Source organism: Carcharhinus amblyrhynchos, chromosome 10 (assembly GCF_965287045.1).
Source record: "Carcharhinus amblyrhynchos chromosome 10, sCarAmb.v2.hapA, whole genome shotgun sequence".
NCBI classification, from domain to species: domain Eukaryota; kingdom Metazoa; phylum Chordata; class Chondrichthyes; order Carcharhiniformes; family Carcharhinidae; genus Carcharhinus; species Carcharhinus amblyrhynchos.
The window spans coordinates 26459851-26486284 of NC_137333.1; the positions used below are offsets into that span (position 1 = coordinate 26459851).

The 26434-nt window shown below is 41.5% G+C and overlaps 1 protein-coding gene across 1 annotated transcript in view; it reads left to right on the forward strand.

Moving 5' to 3' along the window:
* gpc6a (glypican 6a) overlaps window positions 1-26434 on the forward strand; it is a 980820-nt gene that overhangs the window by 714550 nt on the left and 239836 nt on the right. Inside the window, exon 4 of the mRNA XM_080198144.1 lies at window positions 22510-22675. Coding sequence (XP_080054270.1) covers window positions 22510-22675 — 166 coding nt within the window. The remainder of the gene's footprint in view (window positions 1-22509; window positions 22676-26434) is intronic.

A 26434-nucleotide genomic window follows, 5' to 3' on the forward strand; every position in this document is an offset into this window, starting at 1 on the left:
GCACAGCACCTTCATTGCACTAAAAACAGAATATGTAAAAAAAGAATTTTGCATGATAGTGTCACTTCTAATGGGCGTGGGATAACTGTGCACCTCCACCCCATGCTGATGTTGGGGCAAATGTAATTTCATCCCTTTATGTACAAATGTAATATGTGTACGGTGGAACTAAAATACAGAAAACGGGAAGGTCTTATGAGGAAAGGCTGAGGGATTTGAGGTTATTTTCATTAGAAAGAAGAAGGTTACGAGGTGACCTAATTGAGGCGTACAAGATGATCAGAGGGTTAGATAGGGTGGATAGTGAGAGCCTTTTTCCTCAGATGGTGATGGCTAACACGAGGGGACATAGCATTAAATTAAGGGGTGGTAATTATGGAACGGATGTCAGAGGTAGGTTCTTTACTCAGAGGGTAGTAAGGGCGTGGAATGCCCTGCCTGCAGCAGTTGTGGACTTGCCAACTTTAAGGGCATTCAAATGGTCAGTGGGTAGGCATATGGTTAACATTGGAATAGTTTAGGTTAGAGGGTCATTAGTTTGGTTCCACTGGTCGGCGCAACATCGAGGGCCGAAAAGTCTGTACTGCGCTGTAATGTTCTATGTTCTATGTTCTATGTTCTAAAATCGAAGTAGCAGAGTGGAGACAGAGGTGTAAACTACAAAATAATACAATAAAGACAAGTCAACAGACACCACAAACGTCAACTTAACTTGTGGATTATCACAATCTATCCTTCAATCCTGTGGTCATATTAATGCAGCACAAGTTTAACTTCATTTATTGCAAGAAATAATTCTCACCATAATTTTAATATGGGGGCTTTTAGTTCAAAAAGTAATGGCATATTAGAGAGTGCTTTGGGACAAACTCATATCTTGGAACAATTGGCTTTGAATACTCTGCTGCAGTGAGACCATGTTGGTCAGTTGGATAGTTTCACACCTCAGAGCACATGTTATCTCACCACATTTCAATTGTGTGCTTTTCTCTCCACTCCTTTGTCATTTTTGGTATGACTGAGCACCACTAATAAACTGGTGATGGCTGATGTAATTGGTGACATGATTGTGCAACTAAATTATTGTGTCCCTTGCCATTTTATGTGTGAATGTGAAAAATATATGGCAATTTTAGCAGCAATAAAGCAGCCAACTTTTAAGCAAAAGTACAGGAGATATTTATGTTGTGTGAATATACAGAACATGGCTTATATTCTTTATTACTGAGAAACCCAGATAAAAAATTAAATAAAAAATGCCTTGGACACCAAAAAGGTTGACAAAATAAATAAGAAGATGAGGCAAATTAGTGGATAGGTAACAAGGTGAAACAATTAGCAAACAAAACAAACTGAGAGAAAAAGGTCATAAGATATTGCCAAGGTTTGATGAACAGGGAGAAACTGTCCCAGTCAAAGTCCTGCAAAAAATCAGGCTTCACCCTATCTTTATTGATTTCATGATCTAATTCCAGGATCAGGAGGCGACTGAAGGAATGCAAAATTGAAGAGGGAGAGTAGATGCCTTTTAACTCCTTTCCCAGGGGTACTTGTGTCTCTCTGTCTGCAGATGCTCAGCAAATCTGAGAAGTCTTGTTTCACTCACAAAGTAGTAAATGAATTGTGCCAGCTGGCTCAAACCTTCAGAGCAATTGTCAGCTGGCTGAAATAGCATCAGTCATTGCCAAAGAAATCCTATCATACGGTCCCCTTTATGCAGCAACCTCGACACAGTCGCTGGCTGACTCTCCACCACAGTTGCCAAGGCTGCCATTTGGGGATCTTGATGCAACTTTTCCAAACAGGCAATTGTCCAACATTGTCCATATCATTCTTAAAGTACCACATCAGTGGCAAGAACATCTAATTGATGATGACCTGTCACCAGCATCCTTCCATCTCCAATGGACATGTGGAAAATCCTTTGGATGTAGGTGGTGAGTTGGCTTCATATGGTGCATTTCTGGTGGCTGAAGAGACAATCCCTGAGAGTTAGTTTCTGCCATAATTGCTACATGTGATGTGGTTAACACAGTAAGAAGTCCCACAACACCAGGTTAAAGTCCAACAAGTTTATTTGATAGTAAACCCACAAGCTTTTGGAACCCTGTTCCTTCGTCAGGTGAGTGGAAAGTTCTGATCATGAAAGTGTGTGTCCTCAGTCCCTTACTATATTCCTTATACATCTATGACTGTGTGGCCAAATTCCCCTCCAACTTGATTTTCAGGTTTGCTGATGACACCACCTTGATGGGTCGGATCCCAAATAATGATGAGATGGAGTACAAGAAAGAGAGAGAGAATCTAGTGAACTGATGCGATGACAGTAATCTCTCCCTCAATGTCAATAAAACAAAAGAGATAATCATCGACTTCAGGAAGCATAGTGGAGGACACGCCCCTGTCTGTATCAATGGGGATGAAGTAGAAATGGTCGACAGCTTCAGATTTTTCAATGTCCAGATAGCAACAACCTGTCCTGGTCCTTCCATGCCTCACTGTAGTTAAGAAAGCCCACTATTGTCTCTACTTTCTCAGAAGACTGAAGAAATTTGGCATGTCCATGACAACTCTTACCAACTTTTACAGATGCACCATAGAAAACATTCTCTCTGGTTGTATCACAGCTTGGTATGGCTCCTGCTTACCCAAGACTTCAAGAAATTATAAAGAGCCATGAACAAAGCCCAGTTCATTACTGAAACCAGCCTCCCACCCATTGACTCTGTCTACACTCCCTGCTGCCTCGGAAAAGCAGCCAGCATAATTAAGCACCCAGGACATAGTGTCTTCCACCTTCTTCCATCGGGAAAAAGATACAAAAGTCTGAGGACATGTGCCAACCGACACAAGAACAGTTTCTTCCCTGCTGCCATTCAACTTTTGAATGGACCTACCTCACATTAAGTTGATCTTTCTCTACACCCTGGCTATGACTATAGCACTACATTCTGCACTCCTCCTTTCCTTCTCAATGTATGGTATGCTTTGTCTATGTAGTGAGCAAGAAACAATACTTCTCACTTTATACTAATACATGCGACAGTAATAAATCAAATCAAATCTTACCTGCTGTTCATGCCACACTCCCGCTGCAGCAAGGATGGAGAATTTGGCGGCCAGCCAAATCGCTGTTCACTGCAGTGGGATTTTCCCACCCCACTGCTGTGAGTGATGGTAAGATTCTGACCTATGATTCTATTTCCTTTTGTCAGTATTTTTTGTGAAATAATGACTGCATGTACTAAAGCTATAATGGAAATATTAATAAAGTGTTAAGAAATATTTTTATAATGCTGTTACTCCGATCAATCTTGATGTGTTAAGATAGACAAGTCCCCAGAGCCTGATGGGATATGCCCCAGAATACTAAGCGGGGCAAGGGAGAAATTGCTGGGGCCTTGAGAGAAATCTTTGTATCCTCACTGGCTACAGGAAAGATCATGACGTGGAGATGCCAGCATTGGACTGGGGTGAACACAGTAAGAAGTCTGACAACGTCAGACAACGTCTGCCTTTGACAAGTGTGTCTTACGACGCACAACAGCACAGAGTCGCTGAGCAGAGACTGATAGCCAAGTTCCGCACACATGAGGACGCCTCAACCGGGATCTTGGGTTCATGTCGCACTATCTGTAACCCACATGACTTGCCTGGGTTTGCAAAACCTCACTCACTGTTCTGTCTGGAAACAATACACATCTCTTTAACCTATGTCTCATGCCACTCACATTGTCGGCATCTTTAAGACTTAAATCGGAGGTTATTGTAAAGTCCCGCATTCTAATCTGTAATCTGTAAACTGTCTGTGCTGTTATATGCTCTGTCTGAGGCCAGAATTCTCCATTCACCTGACAAAGGGGCAAACCCCGAAAGCTTGTGAGTTTACTATCAAATAAATTGGTTGGACTTAAAGCTGGTGTTGTCAGACTTCTTACAGGGAAGGTCCCAGAGGATTGGAGAATAGCCAATGTTGTTCTTTTGTTTAAGAAGGGTAACAAGAATAATCCAGGTAATTACAGGCCGGTGAGCCTTACATCAGTGGTAGGGAAATTATTGGAGAGAATTCTTTGAGACAGGATTTATTTCCACTTGGAAATAAATGGATGTATTAGCGAGAGGCAACATGGTTTTGTGAAGGGGAGGTTGACCTCACGAACTTGATTGAGTTTTTCGAGGAAGTATCGATGATGATTGATGAGGGGGTAGGGCAGTGGATGTTGTCTGCATGGACTTCAGTAAGGCCTTTGGCAAGGTCTCTCATGGCAGATTGGTGCAGAAGATGAAGTTGCTTGGACCAGAGGACAGCTGGCAAGGTGGACACAGAACTGGCTCAGTCACAGAAGACAGAGAGTAGCTGTGGAAGGGCGTGTTTCTAAATGGAGGGCTGTGACAAGTGGCGTTCCTCAGGGATCAGTGCAGGGACCTTTGCTGTTTGTAATATATATGAATGATTTGGAGGAAAATGTAACTGGATTGATTAGTAAGTTTGCGGACGACACAAAGATTGATGGATTTGCAGACAGCGATGAGGACCATCAGAGAATACAGCAGAATTTAGATCAGTTGGAAACTTGGGCAGAGAAGTGGCAGATGGAGTTTAATCCAGACAAATGTGAGGAATGCATTTTGGAAGGTCTAATATAGATAGGAAATATACTGTAAATGGCAGAACCCTTAAGAGATTGATAGGGATCTAGGTGTACAGGAACGCAGGTCACTCAAAGTGACAATGCAAGTGGAGAAGGTAGTCAAGAAGGCATACAGCATGCTTGCCTTCATCGGCCAGGGCATTGAGTTTAAAAATTGGCAAGTCATGTTGCAGCTTTATAGAATCCTAGTTAGGTTGCACTTGGCATAGAGTGTTCAATTCTGGTCACCACACTACCAGAAGGATGTGGAGGCTTTGGAGAGGGTACAGAAAAGATTTACCAGGATGTTGCCTGGTATGGAGGGCATTAGCAATGATGAGAGGTTGGAGATACTTGGTTTGTTCTCACTGGAATGATGGAGGTTGAGGGATGACCTGAAAGAAGTTTATAGGATTAAGAGAGGCATGGGCAGAGTGAATAGTCAGAAGCTTTTTCCCAGGGTGGAAGAGTCACTTACTAGGTGGCACAGGTTTAAGATGCAGTGTTTAAAGGAGGTGTACGAGGCAGATTTTTTACACAGTGTGGTGGGTGCCTGGAACTCATTACCAGGGGAGGTAGTGGAAGCAGATATGATAGTGACTTTTAAGAGGCATCTTGTCAAATACATGAATAGGATAAGAATAGAGGGATATGATCCCCAGAGGATAGGGGTTTTAGTTCAGTTGGGCACGATGGTCGGTGCAGGCTTGGAGAGCTGAAGGGCCTATTCCTGTGCTGTATTTTTCTTTGTCCTTTGCATAAAAGATATTTAAAGCAGTATGGATAGAGAAATCATGCACTGTTTACTGTAGATCCTTGTTACACACCAGGCCATGTGCCTTATGCCTGCAGACTTTATTCATTTTAAAAAAAGCATCTTTAAGCAGCAGCAGCAACTGTTTCACATTCTCGCTCTGCTTTCTGAGGAGTCCTTTCTCTGATATTTTGTCTCATGCTTGAATGTGTTCTGTGTCTGTCTCAGACACCTGGGCCACGATTTTCCCAAAAAATGACTAAAGATGTGATATTATCAAAAAATTTAAAGTGCTGAATGAGCGAGAAAAATAGAGTTTCAGACTTGTTTTTTGGGTGAGTTAATAAAAAGTTCTTAAAGCATTTAGTCAATAACAGTTGGCAATGCCAGGGTGCCAGGCAGGGACTGCCAGGGTGCCAGATGGGCACTGCGTAGCCATGTCCCTGAGCCTCTGAACCCCCTCCATGGCTAACATGGTGGTACAGCCCAAGTCGGAAGATCCCGGGAGCTGGGAAAAATCAGTGTTGCACAGGCTATGAATACTTTAATGCTATTTCAAGTGTGCTAATCAGCCTCACGATGCAATTTGTGCGAGTGGAAAGGGACCAGGATGATTGGAAATGTTTGGCACTGGGTGCAAAACATGCTTTTTTTAAAATCGGCATGATCTGTGCCAGACATGGTATAACCAGAAAGGCACTCCCTGCTGTTCAACCCAATCTACCCATCTGCTCAGATATCTTGGGTTTGGTGCCTTGTGATTGGCCTTCCGTTACAAGTCCTCTTGATTTTTATTTCCGCTGATCTCTGTGGAATCCACTCCACTAATTGGCTGTAGGATTGGTCTTGACTTTGGTCCTCACTGCCTGCAATATTGAAGCTGCTTGTTTCCCAGAGTAACACGTGCAGGGGGATTTGGCTCATTGATAGCAACAATCAGAACTGAGGGAAATCCTATCTTAATCACATGGGCTTGTGTGATTTATGACACAGAGGCAGCTGGAGGGAGGACCATGTCAAGTGAATTCTACCCACAGTGTTATGTGGGGCAAAAGAGCAAGTTTGGCTGTGGGTTCCTGGGTTCCTGAGTTGAGGCTGGATGATAAGAATTGGTCAGAATGTTTGGAGCTTGCAGTGTGGCTGTGAATCCAGAGTCTAGAAGGCTAAGTATACTTGCTTTTATTAGCCGAGGCATAGAATGTAAGAACAAGAAGGATATGCTGGAACTGGAGTATTGTGTGCAGTTCTGGATTCCACATTTTTGGAGGATTGTGATAGCACTGGAAAGGGTGCAGAGGAAATTTACCAGGATGTTGCCTGGACTGGAGAATTTTAGTTATAAAAAAGGATTGGATAGACTGGGTTATTTTCATTGGAGCAGAGGAGACCAAGGTGGGACATGTGTGAGATGTATAAAGTTATGAGGGGCTTAGGTAGAGTAGACAGGAAGAAACATTTCCCCTTGGTGGAAGGATTAGTGTCCAGAGAGCATAGATTTACAGTAAAGGGCATAAGTTTAGAGGCAATGTGAGGAAAAACCTTGTCACCCAGAGGATGCTGCGAGTCTGGAACTCTGTTGAAAGTGTGTTTGTGGCAGAGACCCTCAAAACATTTAAGAAATATTTAGATTATGTCCTTGCTGCTGAATGTTTCTGTGTCTTCTTTAGCAGCAACAGTGACTTTCCTGTATAGCTCCCTGACTGTTAAAAATGTATAGACTTTAAAACTCACTGCATGTAGCTTTCTCATAAACAGCCATTTCAGGGTTTTGGAAGCTCAAGGTTCCTGGGATCTAAAGCAACCTCAATAGCGTCAAACACCCCACTGCATTTGCCGAGTGAATGTCAATACTTTGGCTTTGATGGCCATGGAGGATGTGAAACACATTTGTATTACACAAGAACAGAAAATGCTGGAAAATCTCAGCAGGCCTGACAGCATCTGAGGAGAGAAAATGGAACCAACGTTTCAAATCAAAGCAAGGTCATGGAAGAAGGAAGACATGTTAGCAGCGCCACTATGGAAAGTAGCACCATCACAGCAGATGAGGCAGTGACAAAGGAACTAAGATAATGTCATAGGATCATAGAATCCTGCAGTGCAGAGTGAGGCCATCGGTTCATTGAGTCTGTGCTGACCACAATCCCACCCAGGCCCTATCCCCAATACCCTATGCATTTACCCTAGCTGGTTCCCCTGACACTAAGGGGCAATTTAGCATGGCCAAGCCACCTAACCTGCACATCTTTGGACTATGGGAGGAAACTGGAGCACCAGGAGGAAACCCATGCAGACACAGAGAGAACGTGCATCATATGCTGCCTGCTCTATGTCCATACAGGGAATTGGAGCCAGAGAGATCAAGGAAGGGAAGAAAAATGTCAGAGATGGACCATGAGAATGTGATAGAGGGGTGGAAATTGGAAGCGAAATTGGTAAATTTTTCAAGGTCCGTATGAGAGCATGAAGCAGCATTGATGTACCAATGAAGGAGTACTGGGAAGGGGCCAGAGTGGGACTGGAACAGGGAATGTTCCACGTACCCATAAAAAGACACACATAACTGGGACACATGTGGGTACCCATAGCCACACCTTTTATTTGGAGGAAGTGAGACAAGTTAACAGAGAAATTGTTCAACCAGACAGAGGAGAGTGATGGTGGATGGAGATTGTTCAGGCCTCTGTTTGAGGAAGACGTGAGGAGCTCTCAGACCATCCTGGTGGGGAATGGAGGTGTAGAGAGATTAGACATCCATGATAAGAAGGAGGTAGTTTGGACCATGGAACATCAGTCCGTTCTCTGCAACAGCAACTCAGGTAGTCCCATTCCCTGTAGCCCCATAAATTTTTTTCTCTTCAGATAATTATCCTTTTGAAAACCGCAGTTGAATCTGTCTCCATGACATGCTCAGGTAGTGCATTCCAGACCCTAAAGGGGATTTTCTTCATGTCACCTTTGGCTCTTTTGTTAATCACCTTGGAATTCTTGACCTTCTGCTGATGGAAAGAGTTTCTTTACTCAATCTGGTAATTTTGAGCATGTCCAACAAATCTCTTCCCAACCTTCTTCTCCAAGGAGAACAGCCTCAGTTTATCTGCACCCCATCCTTCACATCCCTCCTGTTGAAGCTGAATATGTGTTCTATGAAACATCATAACTTATTTGCTTTGGACTCTGTGCCCCTATTTATAAAACCTAGGACTCAGTTTAATTATTTCTCAACCTGCCCTGTAACTTCAATAATTTAGCCATATGTATATCCAGGTCCATCTACTCTTGCATTTCTTTTGGAATTGTAGCCATTATTTTATGTCGCCTTGCCTTTCTTATCAAAATGTCAAAAATCACTTCACACTTCTCTACATTAAATTTAATCTGCCACAATGTCTGCCCATTCCCCCAACCTGTCTCTATTCTCTTGGAGTCCATCACTACTGTCCTCAGAGTTCACAACACTTCCAAGTCTTGCATCGTCTTCAAAATTTCCAAATTGTGCCCTGAATACTTAGGTCTAGATTATCAATAGAAATCAAGAACAACACAATCCCTCTATATGGCATATCCCAGTCAGAAGTAAGTAAAGTTTTCTGTAATTCATGATCTAATAGGCTTGAATTAAATAATTAAACTGTTGCATTGTGAAATTTTAGCTTTGCTCAAGACAAATTATTTAATATTCCAGTAGTTAGAAATAAAATGCCAACTAACATTAGTGTTTTTCACTTAAAATGCATAGTGTTACTAATGTTTACAGAGTAAAATGATTAATACATAGAAAACAAATGGTAGTGGATTTAGAAAAGATACGCCAACACATTTTAAGAATTTCTGCACCTCAAACTTTGCCAACATACCACTGATGTTTTGGGGCCATCATATGCTTGCACGCATATTTGAAGTGGAATTTTGAATATTCTACTGATACTCTGTTCTGGCTACATCAGCATATAGAAAATCTTTGTGTATATGTCCTTCTCCCATCTTGCCTGAGCCAACAAAGTTGCCGCTGCTTGATGAGTGCCATCTTACTTGGGAGATTTCCCTCTGAGGTGACTGCTACATTCATGATCTTTTCTTTCCATGAGATGCCTGGAATGTGCTGCAAATAGTGAAGATGAAAGTTGTTAACTTCCTTTCTTGATAGTTGTAATTTGTTTAGTTTTCACAGCCCTACACCAGAGTTCTGCAGAGCACAGGACCCAAGAGACAGCATGCTATTCCATCCTCGTTTTGTGAATTGGCCAAAGGTGTTAGCTGCTTTTACTGTGAGTGTATCAAATCCTACATCAAGAGACAGATTATCTATCACATTGGAATTTAATGTAGAATAATTTGTGAAGCACTTCCAGCAGGGAGGCTGTTATTCAGAGTGACCAAGGCATGATAATGCCTGTAGAGGGCACTAATAGCACATGGAGGTTGCCATGGGTATGCCATGAAGATGCATACAGGAAATTTGGTCATATAACACAGACAGTAAAAGAGCAGGAGAGAAATTCAGCCTGAATAAGACATATTGGGTGAGGATAAGATCAAGTTCAAAACTGTGTGTTAACATTAAAGAGGTGATCTCCCACATGGGTCTGTTGTGTAAATGTAGTAAGAAATCTCACGACACCAGGTTAAAGTCCAACCAGTTTATTTGATAGTAATCTCACAAGCTTTCGGAAACGCTGTTCCTTCGTCAGATGTGTGGAAGGTTCCGATCACAGAAGGGCATATAAAGACACACACAGTTTACAGAATGCTGATTAGAATGCAAGAAGGCAATTACATCGTGTAAAAGTTGATCATGCCATTGTGTCGGGGTTTCTTCAGCTTTTTCAGTGAAGTTAGGATGAAGAAAGGAAAAAGTTCCAGTGAAAACTCCCTCCCTAACTGTGTGGGCACACAGTCATGGGACTGACGCTCAAACCTGAGGGATCTTGTGGCATTAGCAAGGGATCGGTGTCTTCAGGAGAAATGAATGTGAGATGAGAGAGTTCGTGAAGAGAGGCAGAAGGATATCTCATCAATCGCTGAGCTCCACAAGCAGTAGGTGAGTATAGCGTGTTTGGCTGAGCATTACCTGGATGGAATATATTGAAGTACACTAAAAAAAAGCAGATGGTGAATATGAGCAGAAATGGGAAACTCTGTACTTTGAACAAAAAAAATGGCCCATATCTTCCATTTGGAGACGGCATGCAACTCCCAAGATGCACTTCAGGACTCTGTGGAAGACGAACACAATGAATCCACGGAAGTTGTCCAGGTGATCTAAACTTCCAATGGGAAATTCCCCTGATGCCCAGATTCTCCAAAATAGTCTCCAACTCTGAGTTAGTTTCGGAGACTTCAGAGAGTTCTGACTTACTTATCTGAATAGTTACCTAGGAAATGTTAGACAGAGAAATCCCAGTCTAACACCTGGGTAACTATCTAATGAACTCTCCCAATCGCTCACACTACCACCCCTCCCCCGCTCCTCCACCCAACTCTTCCTTGACCTGACCTGACTAGCCCCCACCACCTGACTCCTCCAACTCTCCCCAATTACTTCACCCACTCTATCCACTTACACGCTTACAAATTCGTCCATCCATTCACTCATTCATTATCATGCTGAAAAGCTGTTTAAATGTATTGAAACTTTTCAGCATGTTAGTAACCATTCGAGGAAGCAGTTACATGAAAGGTCACTTTGCATTTTTGAGGAAACTGAATCGGAAGACCAGGCCAGAAATGCAGAGCAGAGTCACAGCGTGGAAATGTAGGAGTGGAGGGCAAACTGATGTTTATTGCTGCTCCTTGGAAGATTCGGACCAACATTGCCATATTTCAAGCAATGGTTGAGAGAAGTTGTCGCCTGCTCAGTACATTAAATGTGACATTTTTTTCTTCCCAACATCGCATTTAGCAGATGTGAATGATGTAAAGCCTTTCTTCAGGAGATGTTGCGGGGTATTAAGTAAGTGCTGTGAGAGACATCTACACAGGTCCACTGTCATTGACTAGATAAGCAAAGGTTGTATTTTAGTCCTCCAAAGGAAAGACAGCTTGCATTTCCCTAGCAGGCAGCCCTTTAAACAATCTATGGTGGTTACTGCAGAGGGCTCTGCTTACCTATCAATCAGCACATGTTTAAGACAATGATGTTATTCTTTTCTCCAGGTAGTCCTACTAAGTTCACTGGCTTCATGATTTACCTGTATAGCAAAACTGCTCACTTTATCACTAATGATGGTCTGACTACAGCATTTTCATCGTGTTGCTGAACAATTACCTGTCATTTGAGTAGAAATTGCTCATTTGGATGGAAATGTCACCAACATATGCAGATGCCAGGCGTGGATATGAAAAGCTAAAAAAGAGAAGTCATCATTTTGCAGCTTCTGTTCCTAAGAAAGGTGCTTCATAAACATATGACATACAGAAATCCTGTTTTCAAGATAGAAGTTGCTCCAAAATCAGGACAGGCTTCATCTGAGGAGAAAGATCCAAATGTTTAGTTCTGGCTGATCATTGTAAATAAAAATAATGAAGTCATCACATAGTGGTAGATGTTATCCTTTATTCATTCAGCAACGAACTTGGCGATTTTTAAATACAGAATAGTATAGCAGGATGCAGATTAGATAATCACTATCCATATTAGATTGATAACCCAAAAGGTTAAGGAGAAATGTCATCATTCTCTTACTGTAAGTGCTAATAACTTGTAACTGTAATGTTAGCTTCTACTTAACCTGAATTGTCAGGAAGCCCTTACATTTTGGAACCTCACTGGTCACTATTCTAGCACAGACACATAATGCACGCAAGCTGGAATGCTGCTGGTGGCTTTCACGAGGCATCAGTACCTTTGGTAGCAAAGTAAGGTAACAACATTCATGGTACAGGAAGGAAATGCTTCTGACAGTGGCTGAGATCAGCAAGTAAAAACATGTCTTTGACTGAGCTTCACCACAGTTTAGTAGATGGATGCTCCAAAGCAAACACAAGTCTGCTATCTCGTACCTCTCTCAGACTTTTCAAAGCCTATACATAGGACAGATTAAAAGTATATTACAGGGGCTTAGAAAGTCAGTGACATTGCCCCAGAATTTTACCACCTCTAGGACGGAGGAGGCTTGCAGAACGGCATTCTCTGTTGGCTTTGGGTGGAATCTTACGAGCCTCAGGCAGGCAAGTCAGTAAAAGTTTGGCAAAATTGTGTCCATGTTTGGGAGCTGAGCTGCACTTAAACCTCCAACATGGAGTGGAAAAGGGCATTCCGAGCTGACATCATGCCACGTGCTATTTTTAAAAATAAGTACCTTGTGTGATCCCTATTCCAGGATGTTGATTCTTCTGCTCAAAGTAACGTCAATGTTTATCATCAGCAGCAGGAGCGTCTATTAAGGTGGCTCATTTTGAAATCCACATTTCATACAACTGAGCTTTCCCACTGTGTATTTAGAATAGAAATTACATTGACCTTCATTTATATATTTTTCAAATCTAGGTTTATAAAGTTGCTGGAATAAAACTGGTCTAGCTTTTGGAAGATATTAGGTATGAACATTCCAGTGATTCTTTCAGTTATCACACTTAAGTTAAATCAACACTCAAACTCATAACCGGAGCTCAATGTGACCTTTGTTTCATGTCTTCAGATGCCTGGCTTTCGTCTGATTTAATAATGAGTGGCACCAAAATGTCTTTGATCTTTCACTGTTAATGGAGTTTCAGATTTTTAAATCAAATTTCCAGCTGGAACGCCTTTGAATTTACTCAAAGTCACTACAGTAATATTTGAATCTTGGTTCCCAAATCATTGAGGAAAGCCGGAGACAAAGAAATCAACATTCCTCTTTCTAATCTTTCTTCATTACTCTTCCTTGACCTGTTCATTTATTTCTTCTCTCACTTCATGACCCTTCTAATTACCCACATTTTAGGTATCATCACCACTTCGTGCAGTGATGTTCCTCATGCATCACCCACATCCCACTCCCTCTTATTAAAATCATGTATCTTTGATACGCTGAGAACCATCCTATAATTCTTCGGAATACTCTGTGATTGGGTTCTGATGCAAGCCCAGTTAACCCAGCCTGTCCTGTGCTAATGTGCTGATTTTGATTTGATTTGACTTATTATTGTCACATGTATTGGTATACAGTGAAAAGTATTGTTTCTTGCATGCTATACAGACAAAACATGCAGTTCATGGAAAAGGAAAGGAGGGAGTGCAGAATATAGTGTTACAGTCATAGCTAGGGTGTAGAGAAAGATCAACTTAATCTAAGGTAGGTCCATTCAAAAGTCCGATGGCAGCAGTGAAGAGCTGTTCTTGAGTCGATTGGAACGTTACCTCAGACTTTTGTATCTTGTTTCTGACTGAAGAAGGTGGAAGAGAGAATGTCGATTGAGAATATGTTACATTGATAATGAAAAAAATCACAATTGGACAATACTTGGTAACAATCCCAAGTGTGCTAAGAGTTACATGACCAATCAATTTAAGATTATCAGTCAGGCTCACAATATGGCTCACCTACACTTGGCGTAAGGTACACAAATTCCTACACAGGGACCAATTCACCACAGGTTGAAGAAACGCATCCAGGCATTACATCATTTATTGAATTAAGTGCAAGTGTAGGGGGCAAGCGTTCCCTGGTACAACAGCTTGATCAATCAGAATTAACTTGGCAACCAATTAGCACCCTTTTTTCATGCATAAATTGTTCGCCCCTTTAAAATCTGTCCTGATGAGTGCAAGTTAGAAATTTTAACAGCACAGCCCAGGTTTCTGCTTCAAGTTGGGTGCACAGTGACAGGGCAATTCCCAACTCTTGTGAATATGACCTTTAAAAAAGGTTGCCTTCAGTTCTGATTTACAATTCTGAGGGCGGACTGGGTTAGAAGTTGGGCCTACTGCCCAACCACCAGCGTGGAGACTGCCAGATAAGGAGGTGCATTCGGTGGAAGGCCTGCCTTTGTGGCTTCAGTGCTTTGTTGAATTAAATAAAAACAAGATTGAAACAAAAAAACAAGAAAGAATGCAGAAAAGATTTACTAGGATGTTACCGGGACTTAAAAGTTTGAGATATAAGGAGAGGCTGGATAGACTGGAACATTTTTCCCCGGAGCATAGGAGCTTAAGGGTGATGTTATAGAGGTGTGTAAAATAACAAGGGGCATAGATAAGATAGATAGTCAACACCTTTTCCCAAAGGTAGGGGAGTCGAAAACTAGGAGGCATAGATTTAAGGTAAGAGGGGAAAGATACATGGCAGATGGAGTTTAATCTGGACAAATGTGAGATAATGCATTTTGGAAGGTCTAATACAGATAGGAAATATACAGTAAATGGCAGAACCCTTAAGCGTATTGATAGGGAAAGGGATCTGAGTGTACAGGTATACAGGTCACTGAAAGTGGCAATACACATGGAGAGGGTAGTCAAGAAGGCATACGACATGCTTGCCTTCATCGGCTGGGGCATTGAGTTTAAAAATTGGCAAGTCATGTTGCAGATTGGTAGAACCTCAGTTAGGCCGCACTTGGAATATAGTGTTCAATTCTGATCGCCACACTACCAGGAGAATGTGGAGGCTTTGGAGAGGGTACAGAAAAGATTTATCAGGATGGTACCTGGTATGAAGGGCATTAGCTATGAGGAGAGATTGGAGAAACTTTGCTCTCATTGGAATGACTGAGGTTGAGGGGTGACTGATAGAAGCCGACAATATTATGAGAGGCATGGACAGAGTGGATAGTCAGAAGCTTTTTCCCAGGGTGGAAGAGTCAATTTCCAGGGGGCACAGGTTTAAGGTGCGAGGGGCAAGGTTTAAAGATTTAATGTATGAGGCAGATCTTTTAGACAGTGGGTGGTGGGTGCATGGAACTCGTTGCAGGGGCAGGTAGTGGAAGCAGATACATTAGTAACTTCTAAGGAGCGACTTGACAAATACGTGAATAGGATGGGAATAGAGGGATATGCTCCCCGGAAGGGTAGGGGTTTTAGTTCAGTTGGGCAGCATGGTCAGTGCAGGCTTGGAGGGCCGAAGGACCTGTTCCTGTGCTGTAATTTTCTTTGTTCTTTGACACAAAAGTTGCTTCTTTTTTCAGAGTGTGATGAACATCTGGAACAAACTGCCAGAAGCAAAAGTAGAGGCGGTACAATTTTGTCTTTTAAAAAGCATTTTGACAGTTATTGGGTAAGATGGGTACAGAGGGATAGGGGCCAAAACACATGCAATTGGGACTAGCTTAGTGGTTTAAAGAAAAAGGGCGGATGGATAAGGGGGGCCAAAGGACCAGTTTCCATGCTGTAAATCTCTATGACTCGAGAAAAAAAAGCTCTCTCTTTATCCCCATGCACATACTCCCCATCTCCATCAATGCCAGCTTAAACCAACTTTTTCTTCCTGGAACGATGGAGGCTGAGGGGCAACCTGATAGAAGTTTATAGAATTATGAGGGACATAGATGGGGTGAACAGTTGGAAGCTTTTTCCCACAGCAGAAATGACAATTACAAGGGGGCACAGCTCAAGATAAGGGGGGATGGTTCAATTGAAATGTGTGGAGAAAGTTTTTTACACAGAGGGTGGTAAGGCCTGGAATGCACTGCCAAGTGAGGTGCTTGAGGCAGTTAGGTTAGCCACATTTAAGGCTTACCTTGATAGGCATATGAACAAATAAGGAATAGAGCGATTTGAGTGGTGGTTTAGATAGGGAAATGTCATGGGTGCAGGCTTGGAGGGATGAAGGGCATGTTCCTATTGCTGTACTGTTCTTTGTCCATGTCCCCCACCCATATCCCCACTCACCACCCTTTGTATTACTCCAACATTCCAACTCATTTGACATTCCTTGTCAGAATGTTGTTGTGAACTTTGACAGTTCCAATGAGTTTATGCACTTTTTACACACAATCATGTTTACTTTTAACAATAGTCTCGCCCTCCCCCCCAAAAAAATTGGAAGTACTGTCTTCAGAGGCAGAGTTTAAGATCTCCCGGTTCATCCACCATTTTGCTCCAACAGAGAGTCTTTGCGTCGCGATGAAAATCTGGTCCCGTGGCTCTTTTTATAGCAGCAAACAAAAGTAACATTTTCAAATAGCGAGTGACAAAGATCTTGTTTCAACCTCTCTAGGATTCCCCGAATCCTCAGATTGCGAGATAGGAAACTAAATGGGATGGAAAGTTTCAGCTCTGAGGAGAGACTGGATAGGCTAGGTTGTTTTCAGTGGAGCTGAGGAGGCTGACTGTTGAAGCAAATCAAGCAGACAAGAAAGAAACAAAGCACTTGCATTTATATAGCATTATTCCTAACTTCAGACTTGCTAAAGTTTTTCACAGCCAATGAAAACGTGTAGTCACTGTTGTCATGCAGCAATCGAGCAGCTGATTTTTCAGAGAAAACTCCCACAAACAGGAGTGGAACATTGACCAGATAATCTGTTCTTTTATGATGTTGATTTCGGAACAAGTCTTGGTCAGGATATTGGGGAGCATTCCTTGCTCTTCTTCAAACTAAGACTTGGGAATCTTTCACATCCACTTGAGAGTCCAGATGAGGCCTCGGTTTAATATGTAAGGGGACGCAAGTTCCACCTGAATACCACAAAATATGTGAACGTCTGCTAAAATGGTTCCCAACAGCTACTTTTTTTAAGGTTTTCAGGTTGATGGTATCTTTCCAAACTTCAAATGACACAGCTACATTTCCTACCCTATCACATACCTGACATTCTGTTTCCACTGCTGAAACGAACTAAGTAGAACAAGCCAAAAAGTAACTCTTGTGGATCCATGCTTGTAACATTCTTTGAAAGAAATGAAATTGTAGACCTGTCACTGTAGCTTTTAGCCCCAAAGTACTAATCCTCAAAGGTTGATCTGAAATCAGATCTTACTTTGAAGCCTGTTTCTATTTTGACAGTGTGTGCTGTGAACTTAAACCTGATTATCATGCCTTTTAAACTGCCTTCAGTTAACAGATGCCTCAGATATCCTTCTCAATGGACACTGAGGGATAGCCATGCATTCAAGATTATTTATTAGAATTGAGCCATGTCTATAAATAGTCTGTCACTGTCATATAGAATGGGCAGGAGTCTGTGAGAAAGTCACTTGCCTTTCTGTTTGCCAGTTTACTGTCATCCCCTTGACTGTTTTCATTCTGAAGGCCTCCCTCTTTCTGGGCTGTTGATTGCTTTCAGGCATTTTCCCCAATAGCCATTCCTCACATGTGAGCCCAGACAGCAATTGTAATAGATATTTGTTCATTGGAAACATGACTGTCAAATATAATCCTGTCTTCACCCAGCACCAGATGATGTCCCATTTAACTTTAGAGTCAGTGTCAATAGTTTGGATGCTGCAGTGAGAACCTTTGTCTTTTTTTTAATATCTTGCTTTGAAGTAAGGCCAATGAAGCATGAGAGACAACAGCACCAGGCGAGTCCAACTCTGATGCAACCCAACTGAAAATTAAATAACTTATCACAGACCATGCACTTCTGCTTTCCAAATAAGTATGTTGTATTATCAAATGCCTTTTAAAAGTAAGAACTGAACTTTCAACATTTTGTCAATGTCTTCAGTGCTGGTTGGGAAGTTTGATTACTTTTGGCTGAGTACATAGTCTTATCTGCATTTTCCCTGATATCTTTTTGTTGCATATTGCTCTCTGTACTGTAACAGTCTTGCTTCTCGTGACAGTTTAATTTGGTGGCTTTATCTGAATGGAAACCACTCTGTAACTCTCTGACTTCGCTGCAGCTAGCTTTCCCTTAGTTCAGTGTTTTCATTAATATTAATGAATAGCCAAATTTGAGTCTGTTGGGGTACGCTGCGTCTTAGGCAGTGTATTTATCCACCGATCTATAAATATTCACAAAATGTGTCGGAATTAGCTGCCAAAATTCAGACTTCCTGCATGATCTTTTAGGTCTTACTCATACACCAGAACTCTTATCACCTCACCTACCACGGAATCGGAGCAAGCAAGGGTCCGACAACGGAAATCTCTGTTGACTTCGGGCAGGAATTTCCAGTCTCACTCAGGTGAGGCCTTCCCATAGAGTCATACAGCACAGAAACAGGCTTTTCAGCCAACCATATTTATGTCGACCATCAAATGCTAATCCCATTCACAATTACTTGGACCATAGCCGACTATGCCTTGACGATTTATTCAGATGCTTCTTAAATCTGGATAAGAGTAGTGAGAGTAGTTACCTCCACTGCCCTCTCAGGTAACGCATTCCATAATTCCAACACTCTCTGGGTGAAAAATTATTTCTTTAGATCCTCTCTAAACCACTTGCTCCTCACCATAAATCTCTGCCTTCTGGTCTTAGACACCTCTGCCATGGGGAAGAGATTCTTATGATCTTCCCTATCTGTGCTTCTCATAATTTTTATACCTTTAACAAATCCTCCCTCAGCCTCCTTTGTTCCATGGAAAACAATACAGTCTATCCAGTCAGTCCTCATAGCTCAAAACTTTACATCCCAGGCAGCATCCTGGTGAATCCCCTTTGCACCCTCTCTAGTGCAGTCATGTCCTTCCAATAGTATGGTGACCAGACCTGCACGTGTAAGAACATGAGCATATAAGAAATAGGAATAGGAGTAGGCCATATAGCCCTTCAAGTCTGCCCCGCCATTCAATAAGATCATGGCTGATCTGATAGTGGTTCAGTTCCACTTACCTGCCTGCTCCCCATAATCTTTAATTCCCTTATTGATTAGAAATCTATCTACCTGTGACTTAACGAGGTAGCCTCCACTGCTTCAGTGGGCAGAGACTTCCAAAGATTCACTACCCTCTGAGAGAAGAAGTTCCTCCTCCACTCTGTTCTAAATTGACTCCCCCTTATTTTGAGGCTGTGCCCTCTAGTTCTTGTTTCCTTTCTGAGTGGAAATAATCTCTCTGCCTCTACCCTGTCTAGCCCTTTCATTATCTTATATGTCTCTATAATATCCCCCCTCAGCCTTCTAAACTCCAACGAGTACAGGCCCAATCTAGTCAATCTCTTCATCTCTGGTATCAACCTGATGATCCTTCTCTGCACTCCTTCCAAGGCCAATATATCCTTTCGCAAATAAAGGGACCAAAATTGCACACAGTGCTCTAGTTGCAGCCTCACCAATACCTTGTACAATTGCAGCAAGACCTCCCTGCTTTTATACTCTATCCCCTTCACGACAAAGGCCAACATTCCATTTGCCTTCTTGATCACCTGCTACACCTGCAGACTGACTTTTTGCAATTCATGCACAAGGCCCCCCAGGTCCCTCTGCACAGTAGCATGTACTCCATCTGTGGCCTAACCAATGTTTCATAAAGTTATACCAATACCTCCCTGCTGCTATATTCTATGTCCAGGCTAACGAAGGCAAACATTCCATATACCTTTTTCATCACTCCATCAACTTGCGCTGCCACCTTCAGGGATTTATGGACTTGTATACCAAGGCCACTTTGTTCCTCATTACTCCATTGTTCATTGTGTATATCCTCCCCTGACAAGACCTCCCAAAATACATCACCTCACACATATCAGGGTTAAGTTCCACCTGCCATTGCTGTGCCAAACTTACCAGCTGATCAATGTCAAACTGTAACCAAAAACTACCCTCCTCATATCAACAACACTGCCAATTTCTGTGTCATCTGCAAATTTACTAATTATACCTTCCACATTCATATCCAAGTTGTTAATGTATATAACAAACAGCAAGGGTCACAGCACTGATGCCTGTGGTACATTGTGGATCAAAGGCTCCCAATCACAAAAGTAATGGTCCACTATCATCCTCTGTCTCTGATTAACAAGCCAATTTTGGATCTGATTTGCCAACTTGCCTTAGATCTTATAGCTCTCGCCTATTGGTCCAGCCTCCCTTGTGGGACTTTGTCAAAGGCCTTACTGAAGTCCATGTAAACCAAAACAATTGCATTACCCTCTCCAATATATATTTCAAAAGACTCAATTAAATTAGTTAGACAAGATCTCCCAGCAACTCATCCATGCTAACTATCCTTGATCAATCTGAAGATCGGTTTGCTTCTGCACATATATGGAGTTTGTGCACACATATGATCAAATGGGCCACAGGTTGTCTTGTGTTTGGTATCTATCAGCAAATATGGAAATGTAAAAAACAGTTCTTCATGTTATACTATAATTCTTATAGATTTCACTTGTTAGTTTCATTCTGGCAGTGTTTGAAAAGGTTTGCCAATATTACCTATTAAAAATCATATAGATTTCATGTTGGTTTGTCATAAAATGGCAGGCAGTGTGTACAAATAATTAATCTGCACAGTCTTATCTTTTGGGGGCAACAAGTAAAATGTTGGAGAGAATAGATAATGTAAATTGTATCAAATTTAAAATGTATGAAAAATTCATCCCACCCATTAGCGTTTCTGTATACTGCTGCCGATACAGGAGTAGAAAAGACAATACTCTTAGAGAATAGTGTCAGGAACCATTGACTCACCTAGGAACTGCTCATGAGTGTGATATTGTTTGAAGCATTCCAGAAGTTAGGATTTCTAACACATTAAATTTTATTAAGGCAGAGATAAACTGACTGGACTGGACTAACTTCACTTACTCAGTCTCTCACACACACTCTCTCTCTCTCGTTGGGCAACAGAATCAAAGGTTATTGGGTAAATGGAGACGTGGAATTTCAAACACAAGCAAGTCAGCCTTGAACTTATTGAATGGTGGTGCAGGCTGAAGGACTGAATGGCCTCCTGTCTCTATTTCATGTGTTCGCATGACAAGAAGGAGGATCTTACTGTACCTGAAATCTGAGGAATGTCACTGATATCAGTGATTTTTACAGCGGTCTTCAAAAAAAGGTGACAGACATATTGGATGCTTTAGAGGTTGAGAGGCCCCAGAATGATCAGATAGGAACTAATTTTATCAACTGTGTTGGTGCTTGCAAACTCTGCTGAAAGCATGGAGCAGGTGCAGACTGCTTTTCTATGCTTAAGATGACAGAAGCCAGACAAACATTTAATTGCTGGCTCCATGAAACATAGTGGAACAAAGTTATAATTGTAAGATTGTGTGTGTGATGTTTGTATTAAAATGTATATGCCAGTGTGAAAGCGAATAAGAAGGCGAACAAGATATAACAGTAATCGAGATGGTAGTAGGTCTCAACTTGGCATAGTTCTTCTTTATCTTTCTTACATCCATCCATCCGTTGTCTGACAGGTTATTAAGGGTAGCCTCCTGCAAGTAAAGGCCTCTGATTTATGTGCCTTAATCTTGTTGAAACCTGCTACCCTGATATTAAACTATTTTCTTGTGCAAATAGAAAAGTGGACTTGAGATGTAAAATGAGGATGCATCAGTGCAGTAGCAGAACGTGCCTAAACTTCAGTCCAATCTATATGTTTAGACCAACCCTCAATCATTTAAACATGACGGATGTCACTTGACATCAAAGAAATTTTAAGAGATGTTTCAGAAACACAATTTGTTTTACTTTATTATTACTTTTACTGTAGATTTTTATACTTAAGTTATTTCATCTGAGTGATTTCCTGTAACCCACAGTCAGCACCACTTTGTTGCAAAGTTGGAATAACTCTTTCTAATTCTACAAAATGATGAAAAAACTCAATGGAAAACTGTTGCTGCATTTGCAGGTCAATGCCTTCTATTTAATGAGCACTACAGGTCAATGTGCACCTTTCTTCTCACCTTGTTCAAATTATATTTTCAAAAATGATTTCCATTCATTTGCTGTTACAGCAGAGTGAAATTTATTGTGGGATTTCTTCACTTTCTAGTTTTCTTTTAAGTTTCAGATTCTCACGTAGATTGAAATAAAGGTTCATTATTGCAAAATATAAAACTCATTCATGTCTTATTCCCTGCATGGAGTGCTATCCATTGTGGAAGCCAAGTTATTGTGCAATCTTATAAGCAGAAAGCCCTGACTAAAATGGAATTAATTGGTGTGAATTGATTAGCCCTGTTAGAAATCAGTAGGTGGGCTTCTGTCTGATGTCAGCTGACTGTTCATCATCACTTCCTGCAGCCGTTCCTCTCAGACAACACGAGTTAATGGTAATGATTTTTTTTTCTTTCATTCAATAGGTCATTCCAACAGTAGGGTGCATCCGTGCACTAATGAAGATGATGTATTGTCCCTACTGCCGTGGACTCCCCACTGTGAAACCATGCAACAACTACTGTCTTAATGTAATGAAGGGCTGCCTAGCCAATCAGGCCGACTTGGATACCGAATGGAATCTTTTTGTTGGTAAGGAAAGATTATACATCATTTTGAATAATTCAGAATAATTACATCAATTATGTGGCAATTTCTTTTAAAGCACTGTGCTTGCTAAAAGTATGACAGTAAACCTCTTTCTTGATCACAAGAAATGGCAAAGTGATGCACCGACTGCAGTCAAATGGAAGTAAAATTGACCTGGATGTAAAACAAGCAGTCAATCTAATCACGTCAATCTTCCTCCAATGGACTCACTGGAAGTTGTTACCTCCCATCATTGACCTGCAAACTGAAATTTACTAATTTATAATTTTCCTGAAGAATTTACACGTGACCACAATCTCCTGGATAATACAAGGAACATTTGAGTACTGCTTTCATGACAGTACATGTTCCAGCCTCAGACTTCCTGGAAAGAATTTTACAGAAGAGTTTAAAATAAACAGTATCAAAACTTATGGGTGGCCTGTGCATTATCTTCCAAGTTACTGCACTGCCATGTGAGTGAATACCTTACATTGCTTTCACACTTTCAGGTACATAATTGAGAGAAAACCAAATAACAGAAAATGCTGCAAAATCTCAGCAGGCCTGGAAGCATCTGGAGAGAGAAACAGAGTGAGTCCATGTGACTCTTCAGAACTAAAAAGGGGGAGAAATGTGTTGAATTTTATACTGTTGAAGTGACAGGATGGACGATATGGAGCAGAATAGAAGTTGGGGATTGGTGAAAGCTCAGGAGAGATTTGACAAGTGTTTTGGACACAAGACAAAGGGAGTGGTGCAGGCAAACACAGACTGGGTGATTATTGTGTTGAACACTTTAGCTTAATCTGTAAACATGACTCTAACCTTCCTGTAACATGTCATTTCAATTCACCAACTTGCTCTCATATTCACATTTCTGTCCTTGGCCAACTATGGTGTTCCAGTGAAATCCGCTGTGAGCTGGAGAAACAGCACCTCACCTTCTGATTAGGCACTTTACAACCTTCTGGACTTAAGATTGAGTTCAGCATCTCCCAACATGAACTCTGTCCTGCATTTTGCTATATGTATATTTTCCCACTCTCTCCTAGCTGATGCCAGTTTATAACTTCTTCTTGTGCTTTGCTTTCAGAGAACATGGCCCTTGTTCTGCTATTAGCCCATTCTATTAGCTGATCTTCATGCCATTATTAGCACCTGCCTTTGCCTTTAACACTATCATTACCACATCTGTTGTCTTATCTCTTTAACATTTCTATCAAATCTATCCTGAGCTTCCACCCATCCCTGATGGATTTTGCTTCACCTGTTCTATCCTCTCCCTTCAACAATAAAAACCCAACATATTTCTGCTTCTCTTCAGCTCTGAAGAGTCATATCGACTTGTTTCTCTCTCCATAGATGTTACCAGACATACTGAGATTTTCCAGCACTTCTGTTTTTATCCCTCCAGCTACCGCATCGTTTTGCTGGTTTATGAGATAACACCAATCCTAGTTTTATGCATTGGAATACAACAAACAGTGATTTGTGCAAAGAATAAAACAGAAAGGACCGATGCAATTTTCTTTATCTTGCTTCTGCAATTCAATGTATCAATGCATTATGTCCTGCCAATCTAAAAGAAAAGAAAATATTATTTACCTGTCATTTGCTTGCAACCTCAAGTAAAAAGCTCAGGGGGAGGATGACGTCTTAGATAGTCACCTTGCATGCTATTAATAGCTGTAGATGTGTGATGTGTTGCTTAGCAAAAGGCGCTTTTCATTTTTCATTGTAGCAGATGTATTTCAATTCCATGAATTAAAATGAACGACACCATCCTCTTGTCTGAATTGAAAGCCAGCACGAAAAAGAATGTACTCTGGTTATTATATCAATCAATTCAGCTCTGGTATTTGAGAGACAAATTAGGGAAAAAATGGACGATACATACTAGCTGCACACAAAGTGCCCAAAGATACACTTTTAAAACTGAGGCATGGTTGGTGATAAAAACTCAACTCAATTTAAGACATCTGGTAGGAGTCTGCAGTTGAATTAATTCTGTAATAGTTATTGGTCTGGTGATTTATTTCCATCAAATTGTTTGTTCAGAAGTGGGTACTTTAAGGACTATCATATTGATGGTCCCACCAACGGCAGGAATCATGGTGGGCTAAACTGGAAAATTTGGAGTGTGGCCAAAAGCCAGAATTCTACAATGGGAATGGGAAAATAAGTCGCAGTTTTCCCCTCAATACTTCCATGGGGGTTCATGATAGGTTATCTTTCTCACTAATTTGTATGTCATGGGGACAGCCTCAGCTGGAATTTGGGGTTCGTGTCACACTATTTGTAACCCCCATGACTTGCCTGGGCTTGCAAAACCTCACTAACTGTCCTGGCTGGAGATAATACACATCTCTTTAACCTTTGCTCAACCCTTTCCCCACTCACATTGTCTGTACCTTTAAGACTTGATTACCTGAAAAGACTCGCATTCCAATCATTATTTTGTAAATTGAGTTTGTGCCTTTATATGCCCTGTTTGTGAACAGAACTCCCACTTACCTGACGAAGAGCGGCGCTCTGAAAGCTAGTGACTTTTGTTACCAAATAAACCTGTTGGACTTTAACCTGGTGTTGTGAGACTTTTTACTGTTCTAACAATAGGCCAGTGCATCTCAATGGGGTGCGATAATCTCGTGCTGAGTCTCAATAGAGTGCGATGATCTTTGATGGACCAGGCGCAGACATGTTTGTGTATTTATATAATTGGTCTGCTCAAGTTTTGACTGTGTTTGATTTTAATGTGCCCAATTCTTTAATTTAGGATATCCAATTGAATTAGCCTTAAAACTAGGCCCTGAATATATTACCACAACCATTCACACTGCCCTTCTCTCTGGGACTAACAATGTATTGTGCTGTAGAGATGCTGGTGTTGGACTGGGGTAAACACAGTAAGAAGTCTAACCTGGTGTTGTGAGACTTCTAACAATGTATTGTGCAGCAGAGGGGCCACAAAGACATGATAGAAGTTGGGAGGTTGGCGGGGGGGGGAATCAGGAGGTGAAGTCCAAAGGGATAGGCCCCTGTCAGCACAGCACAGTGGTTAGTACTGCTGTCTCACAGTGCCAAGGACTCAGGTTAAATTCTGGCCTCGGGACAGTCTGTGCAGAGTTTGTACATTCTCCCTGCGTCTGCATGAGTTTCCTCGGGTGATTCGGTTTCCTCTCACGATCCAAAGATGTGCAGGTTAGGTTAATTAGTCATGTTAAAGTGTCCCTTAATGTCAGGTGGAATAGCAGGGTAAATATATGGCATTACGGGAATAGGACCTGGATGGGATTGTTGTTGGTGCAGACTCAATAGGTCAAATGGCACCTTCTGCACTGTAGGGATTCTATGATTTATCATCTTCTATGATTCCAGCTCTGCAAATTTGGGGGGGGGGGGGCATTGTCCAGGTTTCATTATGGCACCTAGACAATGTCGGTGGGGTGGCCAACTTCCTGCCTGACCCAGCATGAGATTTAACATGAACCTTGCGGCTGCATAATAAATGAGCTGATATTGCGTGAATCGGTGGATTTACCTCTGTCCTCCGATTTCCTGCCACTGCCACAGGAATTAGTCTCCCGGAGTGAGAGATTACAGCCACAAGCCCTGGCCATTGTATTCATTTTTGTTATAAGCATTTATTTTTTCAATTCTCTAGGGAGGAAAGTAGCAAAGTTGAAAAGTATCTGATATAATATGTGATACAAATCAAGCACATAAATTGCATTTAATGATAAAAACATCTTCTCCAGA